Source organism: Arachis hypogaea, chromosome 13, assembly GCF_003086295.3.
Source record: "Arachis hypogaea cultivar Tifrunner chromosome 13, arahy.Tifrunner.gnm2.J5K5, whole genome shotgun sequence".
Classification (NCBI taxonomy): domain Eukaryota; kingdom Viridiplantae; phylum Streptophyta; class Magnoliopsida; order Fabales; family Fabaceae; genus Arachis; species Arachis hypogaea.
Window position 1 is genome coordinate 127,642,313 of NC_092048.1, and position 10,893 is coordinate 127,653,205.

General features: G+C 35.5%; 2 protein-coding genes across 2 annotated transcripts; both read left to right on the forward strand.

Annotated features, from left to right (window-relative positions):
* Positions 1-129: 129 nt before the first annotated feature.
* Positions 130-2,431, forward strand: LOC112733300 (uncharacterized). Its single transcript, XM_025782218.3, has 5 exons — positions 130-614; positions 692-1,412; positions 1,537-1,590; positions 1,687-1,871; positions 2,131-2,431. Exons 2-5 carry the CDS (start codon positions 737-739, stop codon positions 2,218-2,220), a joined length of 1,005 nt encoding a protein of 334 aa, XP_025638003.1. The 5' UTR covers positions 130-614; positions 692-736; the 3' UTR covers positions 2,221-2,431.
* A 4,917-nt stretch (positions 2,432-7,348) lies between these two features.
* On the forward strand, positions 7,349-8,389 carry LOC140177723 (zinc finger BED domain-containing protein DAYSLEEPER-like). The gene is made up of 4 exons (XM_072210871.1): positions 7,349-7,645; positions 7,753-8,038; positions 8,176-8,253; positions 8,379-8,389. The coding sequence occupies exons 1-4, from the start codon at positions 7,349-7,351 to the stop codon at positions 8,387-8,389; spliced, it is 672 nt and encodes a 223-aa protein (XP_072066972.1).
* Positions 8,390-10,893: the final 2,504 nt, after the last annotated feature.

Below are 10,893 nucleotides of genomic sequence, written 5' to 3' on the forward strand. Positions count from 1 at the left end.
CGTCTCACCCTTGGCCCATAGTCCCATACTCTGCTTTGTAGCTGCGGTTGGATAAGGCATCTTGTCAAGACCGATTCGCCACTACAGTCTACAATTTCATTTTCTATTAGGCTCATATCTTGTCCCAAATTGGATCTGACATCCATTTACCATTCTTGCCACATGCCATTAGTTAAATAATTAAATTTTGTTATTTTGTTCATTCAGAACGAAGGGAATATCTCAATATCCACATCTTATAGACGTCAGAAGGTAGACCGAAGATTTGTTATGACGTGGAGGACCACCCCTTTTGTTTTTGTCAGGGTGGAGGAACACTTAATATAGTTTTTGGGCCCGGGGAGAGCACCAGGACGGTGATCCAGTAGAAGATGGTAAAGAGGCCCAATTGTAATATGGATTGAGAGAATGGCGCGCCGCAGCTTTCAAAAAGTTGAAAAGCGCGGCGAGGCCCGCTTTCTTCCCGCCTGAGAATTTGGGGCGTGTCTGAGCTCCCATGATGAATAACATACTCTCACTCTCTCTCTACACTGCAACCTACACTTCCAATTTTTTAGTTGTGGAAGCATGTAATAGAATCCTCCTTCCTCTCACTACCCGAACCAAATTTTGAGGTAGTTCATTTCTTACGCCACTCTATTTGTAGGGTTTTCGGTGTTTGTTAGTGAAGTTACTTACGCCCAATTCGTAGGGTTTCAAGATTCAACACACCAGATCACCGATTCGCGTCAGATTCATGGTAACGGAAGAGAATTTCAGCGACAGGGTTCTCAATTTCAACACCCGTCCTGCTCTCTCAGATGTCACCAACCGCCCCTCCAAGAGGCCCTTTTCTTCCATCTCCGGCGACTCCCCTCGCAAAACCACAAGCGATGGGGATTCCCACTTCGCCAAAAAGAAGTTCCACTTTCAATTAGGTGCGAAATTGAGCACGCAGTTCAACGATAACGACAAGCTTCAGTTCCCAGAAAAGGGGAAAAACCCTTCCCTCAGTTTCCTCTTCTGCGATGCCGTCTCTGACTCCTCGTTACGGACACTCTCATCTCAAACATCGGATCCACAGACCAACAATTTACCGGAGGAACAGAATTTCTTCGGTGGCGCCGGTGTGACTTCTTTGGGGTTAGGAAACGATGTTCAAGACAGAAACCCTAGCGGTGTTCCGGAAGGAATACCCATAACTGAAGGCTTCAGCAACCGCGTCATTCAAAATGATGACACAGAGGTTTGTGTTGATAAATTAGCGTCTTCCAAATCTGTTGCGGTGGAACCGCCGGTGATCTCTGCTTCCCACGATTTTGGATTTCTAGGCCTAGAACGGTGTTCGACTCTCAAGGGGGTTAGTGGCGCAAACCCGTCTGTTGATAGCGTCGACCTTCTGAAACAATGCACTTGTTCCTTTTGCTCCAAAGGTCGTTATAACTAATTTCTGTGAAAGAGTCTATTTGTGATATTTGAAATCATGGGAAATTAATGTTAAGTTATGATATTATGGTATGATGATTGAAATCTGTGTTTTCCTGTGTTAATGTATAGCTGCTTATATCTGGTCGGATCTCCATTATCAAGATGTGAAGGGCAGACTAAGCGGTGAGTTGTTGTTATAAAGGACTACACTTTAGGCAATCTTTATTGAATGCTGCAGTTATTGATCATGTTTTGTTAATGTTTCTTGTGTTTGGCCAGCTCTGAAGAAGAGTCAGAAAGAGGCAAGCACAACGCTTCAGAGGTTTTCTGACTTAAAGGAGAAATTGGTGCATGATCCACAGAGCAGCACAGAGTCATCCAAATTAGAATTGAGCCTTATGGAGCAGTGGAAGTCACTCTTTGTTCATATGGGCAACACATTTGCTCAAGAAACTAAACAGCTTGTGAGTTCCAGTCCTATCACTCTTGATGTCCTCTTGATTCTCTATTGCCATTTCATTCAAAATCGAATGTTATCTGTTTCTACACTTGCGATTTTCCATTCTTAGGAGATACACACATGACACAGCACACTCGTCCAGAGTTCAGTCTGCACAAAAGAATGGGCAGCTTCTTAGGCGTGTTATTGTTATTTGATATTTATCTTAGTTTTTTGTTTCTACTTCTTTGCTAACACTTTGAGTGATTTCATTCTACTTTCAGGAATCAAAATTTGAAGAACTGAGAGATTTGAGAGAGAGCTGCAAGAGTAGCCTTGATTCTACTGACAATAGCAATTCTGACAATCATTAGTATTATAATGCTTTTGTGATTGCAATATTTCTTCTTGCAGTTTAATAGTCTCAATTTTCAATTAATATGCATGTGATTATGGCTTTTATGGAGATTTGGTGTCTTTGTAATACCTCCAAAGAATCTGTATAAATTTTTTTTGTATCACTTTTCCTATTGATTCTACTATGAGGAGAATCAATCTATTTTGGAGGATTACTTCCTGTTTAAATTGTTATCCATTATACTGTTTGGTGTTGGTTTGACTGGATTGTTAGGAAGGTCTTTACAGGTGCTGCTTCATAGTCTGTTCCTTAAATGAGATTGCATCTTGTATAAGAAGCTTGATTAGTTAGTTGTCTTAGCAATTATCTGTTTAAGCTGCACATCGCATGGGATTTATGTACGGTTATTTCAATGTCCTTACTGCTTGGATTATCATCTGCCTATGTTGTATCAATGATAGAGGCTAAATAAGAGATTACTTGCACCCAATGTATATGGTTCGCTGCAACAGGACGCCAGTTACAATTTAGTGATGTGGGTTTCACACTACCTTTTTTAGGTTGGTTCTCCTTTTGGACCTTGGGACCTTTGAAATATAACCGGGCCAAAACTATTTTAAAGTTTTATTTTGTTTTAATTTTATTTCAATTTATTTGATTTGCATTAAATATATTTCTAGCGGCTAATTTTTTAAAAAATTTAAGATTAATTCAACAACAATTTTATAAAGAATAACTCTTAACACAAGAAAATTAAACATAATTTTTATGCAAATTTCTAAAACAAAATTGAAACAAAATAAAATTTAAGAATATTTTTAAATTTTTTATTAAATTTTAGAAATAAAAAATATACTTTATCCAATATAATATAATTTCTAATCCAAATATAAATAAATAAATAATGGTCTAGTGCATAGCGTAACCGTCTTCAGTGTAATGTTTGGGAGGAACACTATATCATATTCTAGAACTAAGTTGGGTTGGTCTAGTGGTTAACTCACTAGTCCATTTTTTGGTGACTGAAAAGAAAATAAATAACAACCAAGAAAGAAAAAACAAACAAGAAATTGCTTAAAAAAGATAGTCATGCTGAATACTATTCTCAAACTCTTTCTAAAGCAACGGAAGCTCTACTTGGGGAGAAAGAGTTCTCATTGCAGTCTTTGCTATAGTATTTGTTACTGTGTTTGCATATCTCAAGATCAACCGGAGATCAGCACGTCATTTTCAAAACATGATATCTCGAATTTTCAAAACGAAAGGATCAATAAAACTAGAGCAATCCTGTAAATTATTGACAATAGTAAAGACCTTCACACAGTTTATCTCACATTTAATATCTGTTTGTCCCGAATCTCAGGCTAAAAGAAAGCCTCTCCAAATAGCAAACAACTCTCTTTGCAGAATACTATGACTTTCAATTGTTCCCAAACAGCCTCATTGTCACCTTCCCTTCCAATCTCTGCTAACACGAGTAAAACCAACCCGAGCACCATTGCCAGAATAGCTTACAATTAATCTTAAAAGTATCCACCGAGGGCAGGGACGAACATACGCGGCGGCCGGGGGGGGGGGGAAGCGAAGTCCTCGGCCCCCCAACTTTTTTAAAAAAAGATTAATAGTAATAAGTTATTAAGTATGATTTATTTTTTTTTTAAATTTATTTAGTATTTAGTCTAATATAAATAAAAGTCCAGCCTAACCTAGGTATTAATGATTTCTAATATCTAAAAAAAATAAGTAATAATATTAAAAAAATATGAAAAGATATTATTACTAATATTTTTTAATTAAATAAATTTTTTTAGATCCCATAAAGTGAATTTTTTTCTTCTTGTGAGCGTCCTTCTTGATTCATTTGGTATTAATTCTCTCTGTTTCAATTATTACAAATGAGAGATCTTTTTCAGTGATGAATATTGTGAATAATAACTCATAAACAAAATGAAAGGTTAATTTCTTGCTAATTGTCTTTTAATTATATTGAAAAGAAAATTGCTAAAAAATTTGACACAAATTCTATTATCGATAAATTTTATGATACGAAAAATCGACCACTTCGTTAATAAAAAGTACATACATATTTTTTGTACTTTAAAAGATATTCTCTATCGATATATTTTTGTAATACATTTTACATTATATAATTTTTTGTATAATTTTTTAATATTATATATGTTATTGGCCCCTCCAAAATAATATTTCTGGATCCTTCCCTGCCGAGGGGGAATCCAAGAGCCACTAATGGTGAAGAGGGATAGACACTCGTTGCAACTCAAAAATATTCCGGAGCTCCTTTTCCAAGGACAAAGCCATACTAGTTACGTTGTCCATGGTCCAAGGTTCGTGGGGATGAAAGATCTCGTTATTCCTCGAACGCCAAATCCACCAGAGACCAGAAAATAATCTAAAGGGGCGTTGTTTACTATTTTGTAAGAACCAACTCATTAAATCCAGTGGTTGACAGGAGATCCCTAAACCTTGCCAAACTAGTTGGGCTTTTGGACAATCTCGAATGCAATGTAAAACCGATTCCTGACCTGAGAAAAATCGTGGAAAACTATCCGTGTGCAAAATGTCCCTCCTAAAACGAAATACAGCAGTAGGAAGAGCCTCCTGAAGACATAGCCAGGCTAAGAATTTGTAGGGCCGTCAAAATGGGCCAAGCCCATCGGGCTGGCCCGTTTACCCATTTAAATGGGCGGACTTTTGCCTCTAATTTAGGCCCATTTAAATTTCGGGCTAAACGGGTTGAGCCCGATTAACCCGAAAAAAATTGCGGGTTAAATGGGCTAGCCCGCGGGCTAAATGGGGGCCCGCATAAAATTTAGTTTTTTTTTTTTTAACCAAAATTTCAGATTTTGGCCAAGCATCATTGAAAAAAAAAATTACCCGACCCGTACAAAAATAACAAAAAGACCAATAGTCCAATATTATGAAGATAAAAAAACCCTTGAACCCAACCCAAAATATAACCCAACCCATATACAATATAAGACTAAGAGTACAAAATAAAAAAAACTCTCAACACTCACTAGAAATTGTAACGTACAAAGGATGAAAGGAAAAAGAAAAATCACCCGAGAGTAACCATAGCCCATGCCAATATACCCATCAGCCCATAATCCAATAATCTATATCACCATATGCCCTAATGCTAAATCAGTAAATCCCTAATTCTTCAATCTCCGTTTCTTGTACACAGCAAGTGAGCAAACGTTCAAAGGAAAAAGAGAAAGCACACTAAAGTAGCATAAATCCCTAATTCTTCTGCACAGCACCACAACTTCACAAATTTATTTTTTATGCATGTGTTCATCCTTCTTCGGCGACAGTAACTTCTTTGTCGGTGTCATCGATGAGCATCCCCACCATTAAAGCCTTGCGAGGCTCTCATCACCGTTAGCCCTTCAGTTTTCATTACCTCATCCATTCTTCAGTCAACTTCTACTCTTCGTTAGTTTTCATAGCCTTCAGTCATCACACTCATCAATTTTCAACCAACTATTGTAAGATTACTTTCTTCAGTTCTTGTCTTAATAATAAAATATGCATGTTATTTCTTTTCTCACAAATCTTAGGTTCTCAACATTTAGATGAATAGTACGACACTAACATCAATTATTTATTTATTTATGTATTCTGTTTTGTTCTGGGTTATTTTGGGTTATAATAAGGATTAATCTGATTCTGTGTTTTTATTTTTTGTTAGTGATTTAATTTGGAGTTATGGATGACTATGCAAGATATATTGTTGATCCAAATGCTGAGGTAGAACAAATTTTTTTGGACTCAGACTCAGACTCTGATGATGACTTTGATGATCTTGTTGACGACAAAGTCTCGCCCGAAGTAACTCAAGCGACACCTCTTGTAAGTATTCCACCTGCTGCTATTGATGGGTCAAATGCTAAAAAGAGAAAACGGTTAACTACATCTAATGTCTGGGATAGCTTTATAAAAATAGTTGGGGAAGATGAAAAAACAAGGTGCAAATGTAAAGGGTGTGGAAAAGAATACAAAGGTGGGGATAGTACTCATGGTACCTCTACATTGAGACGGCATATCCCTGTGTGTCGTGAACTTCCCAAATTTCATGATTTGGGAAAAATGATGCTTGATGAAGCTGGGAGGTTAAGGCTAGACAAGTTGATCCTATGGTTTTTCGTGAAAAAATTGCAATAGCAATCATAGAACATGATTTGCCTTTCTCATTTGTTGAGTATAGAAGAATTAGGGATGTTTTTAAGTACTTGAATCCTGATGCTAAGATGTTTTCTCGAAACACTGCTGTAGCTGATATTTTTAAATTTTATATTGCTGAAAAAGAAAAATTAAAATGTCAGTTAGGGAAACTTCGAAGTAGGATATGTTTAACTACTGATATTTGGACTTCATGCACAACAGAAGGTTATATGACTTTGACTGCCCATTATGTTGATTCACGATGGAAATTAAATTCTAAGATACTCTTATTTTCTCACTTGCCCCCTCCACATACGGGACATCAATTAGCAAATAAAGTACTTGAGTTGTTATCTGAATGGGGAATAGAGAAAAAAATATTTTCAATAACCTTAGACAATGCTTCATCTAATGATAGCATGCAAACTTTACTCAAGCAAAACCTCCTTTTAAGTGATGGGTTATTGTGTAATGGGAACTTTTTTCATGTGAGGTGTTGTGCTCATATCTTAAACTTGATAGTTCAAGATGGGTTGAAGGTTGCTAGTTCTACTTTTCATAATATCAGAGAGAGTATCAAGTATGTGAGAGCATCGGAGGCACGGGCTATTCAATTTAGAGATGTTCTTAAGTCACTTGAAATTTCTGACATTAGAGTGAACTTAGATGTGCCTACTAGATAGAATTCTACTTTCTTGATGTTGGAGAGTGCTTTGAGATGCGAGCGTGGTTTTGTTAGACTCTCTTTGAAGGATAACAATTTCAGAGATTGTCCGTCGGAAGAAGAGTGGAAAAGAGGAAGAGAAATCTGTAAATTTCTAAATCCATTTTATAAAATTACTACCTTGATGTCTGGTCAATCTTATCCTACTTCAAATTTATATTTTATGCAAATTTGGAGGATTGAATGTTTGCTGAAAGAATTCTCCATTAGTGAGGATGGGGTCATAAGAAAAATGGTGCAACCAATGAAAGCCAAATTTAATAAGTATTGGAGCGATTATTCCATAATTCTCTCTCTAGGGGCTATTCTTGATCCTCGAATGAAATTTCATGTTTTGGAATATTGTTTGAATAAAGTGGATCCATGTACTGCTAATGAGAAATTGACCACCATCAAGAAAAAGCTGTATTTGTTGTTTGAAGCATATTCAGAAACTTTGTCACATAATGCCTCTTCTAATGCTTCTGGTGGTCAAATAAGAATTCCAACTTCTAGAGAAGATGATTCACTTTCATTTGATGTGCATGATGTAAGTTTTATCTCTGTTGTGCATTATGTTAATATAATTTTCTTTTATATGTTTATATCAATATGTTACTTTTTTAATTGTTTTATTATTTTTTTTGAATATTGTAGGAGTTGAGAAATATAAATTTTCAAACTAATGCTTCACAAAGAAAGTCTTCGTTAGATATCTATTTAGAAGAGTCAACTCTTGATATGAACTCTAAAATAGATGTCTTGCAATATTGGAGGTCTCAAGCCCATCGCTTTTCTGATTTAGCTTCCATGGCTTGTGATGTGCTTAGTATTCCAATAACTACGGTAGCTTCAGAGTCAGCCTTTTCTATTGGTGCACATGTCCTAAATAAATATAGAAATTCTATTTTGGATAAGAATGTGCAAGCTCTTATTTGTGCTCGTAATTGGATACATGGATTTGAAGATGATGATAATTCACTTTTTAAATTTATTTTGTTAACTTCTATTGGCAATAAATAATGAATGACTTGCATATTGTATTTATTTAGTTTTCTACTAACTAACTTTAAATTGTAGATGCTGAATTTGAGTGTCAAAATGAAAGTGACAAAGAACATTATAAAGATAAAGTGGATTCAATTAATATGATGCCTGGTATTTTATTAGTATTGTCTAATTGTTTCAAACCATGCATTTTTTAATTCAATTCTATGAAAATTCTTTTTCTGCCACTAAGTCACTAACTTTTATTTGATAATTTATTTTTCTTTCTATTGCAGGTGTTGACTAAATTGGTGGATGGGATAAAAGATTTTGGGGATTACATTGCTTGCTGCTTTTGTAAAATATTTGCATGCCATGTAATCTGTTAAATACTTTCTTTTTACCTTTGTGTGGCTTTTTGGTAGAATTATGATGTTGCTATGTTGGTTTATAATAGTCTATTAACTATATGAGGGGAATTACAAATACCTCTTTAATTAGAAATATTAGAATTAGAAATATGGAATCACTAATTGGATGTGAATGTGGTTCTGTTTTGAGTTAAAACAACAAATTTAGAATATAATAGTTACTAAAATTAAATGTATTTAATTGTTTACTAGAACTTTAATTTTATTTGTGCCAAACAGGATTTTTTTGTCCAAATATGTACACCAATTTTTCTCCTCAAAATTGGATTTTTTTAGCTTTTTTTTAAAAAAAATTTCAAAAAAAAAAATTTCAACAGATAAACGGGCCAGCCCATTTAACCCGTTGGGCTGGCCATAAACGGTCCGGGCTATAAAATTTAGGCCCGCGAACAAAGTGGGTTTAAATGGGCTAGCCCGTTTAACCCGTGGGCTAATCGGTCTGGGCTTAAATAGGCTGGGTTGGCCCATTTGACAGCCCTAAGAATTTGTGCTTTTTCTGGAACATGTTGACGCCAAAGTCAAAGCCAATTTTTCCTGTTCTTCAAACTAAACATCTTCTTAGTGAGCCACAAATAACAACTATGAGCACCATAAACCTTTGAAACCGCACCAGTCCAACACCAACCGACCTCTGAACCAGCTTGAACATCCGGGTTGTAAGAGTTAATGTTGCTCTGCAGAGACTGATTCTGAGGAGAATAGATATTCTCAAGGTTCCACTATCCAGATGACCAAAGGTCCAATATCCGGATATCCGAATAAGAAATGTTAACATAATCCATCTCATGACACAGTCACCCCTCTCATCTCCATTTAGAAAACCCAAAGTTCTATTCCAAATCCCCAATGCTCCAAATAAAACCTTCCTTTAAGATATCCCAAGCTCGACATATACTCTTCCAAAGTGTCGGGGATTGGCCAGCGGCAAATCGTTAAATGGAGCTTAGTATCGTGACAGATTAGTCTTTAGTCTGCTGGACTGGAGGATAACGTGGAAAACAAAAAAAAAAAAGAATATCATACTCTGGCGTTCCAATAAATACATAAAAGTGGAAGAATTATTCTCCACATCCAAGCAATTTTAGCATCCAAGTTTATCAAAGTAATTTAGAGTCACGCGCTTCTTTTTTTCGTTTTCTTCTCTCCCTGCACTTCTTCCATGATGTTACGTCTTCTTCTTCTTCTCCTCCTTTTTTATTATTTTTCACTTTCGTTACCGTCATCACCACCACCACCACCAGCACCACCACCTGCTCCTCCTCTTTCTTTTTATTTTCTCATTTTTTGTTCATGATTCAATTTTTGATTGCTTGCATGTTTTCGAATTGAGTTTGTGTGTCGCAATCATTAAATAATTTCGGTTCATCCTGGATTTAAATAAGGTGCACTTGGTTTGTGCTTGTTTTGAAACGAGTTTACATTCTGAATTTAATTTTCGGTTCATTTCTGAATATAATTTCGGTTTATTTTTTTAATATAATTTTGATTTATTTATGAGTGAATTATTTTATTATAATTCTTCTTGTTTCACTATCTTGAGAGGAATAAGACCAAAAAAAAGAGAAGAAAAAAAAAAGAAATAAGAAGAAAAAATTCCTCAAAACTTCTCATAATGTTCTTTTTCTTGTTTTGTTCATCTAATCAAACAAAAAAGAACAAACACATAATGCTGCAAAATCACTTGATGGATTTGGATGTGTTTTTGTTCATAATTCAATTTTGTTTGTGTGTTTATATTCGAATTAAGTTTGTGTGTCGCAATCATTAAGTAATTTTGTAACACCCTGTTGCCCTAAGCCTTACCTCTAGCCATAAGGCAAAGAATAACAAAGTGTCACGATAGTTCTAAAGCTTATACATTAATAAATATAGAAGGAGATAATAACACTAGGAGCCCAATGAAGGAATAAAGTTCAAAATCGCATAAAGCGGATTTACAAGCGCGAGGCGTCCACATACGATAACTAAAAGCGTAAAGGCACATGGTACAACATGAAACTTAATATAATAATAGTCAAGATAGATATACATAAGTGTAATAAACAAAAAGAACTCTAGTTGTAGCCCGCAGAGTTTAGGCCAACTAGTTACAAACAGAAAAATATAGAGTCTTTGAGTTAAAACAGCTTATACAACTTATCTCTCATGTAAGCCTCTAAGACCATAAAGTCTAAAATAGAAAGGGTGAGAGAAAATACTACAACAAAATAAAACAGAAATAAACTAGGAAGAAACCATACTCCGCTCTATCACCATGTTCGCAATTTCACCGAGGTGAATTACGACCTGCATCTGAAAACCAATAACAACATATGGTATGAGAACCGGAGGTTCTCAGTATGGTAACTGTGCCTAATATATAAGATGTAAGGTTCCGGGA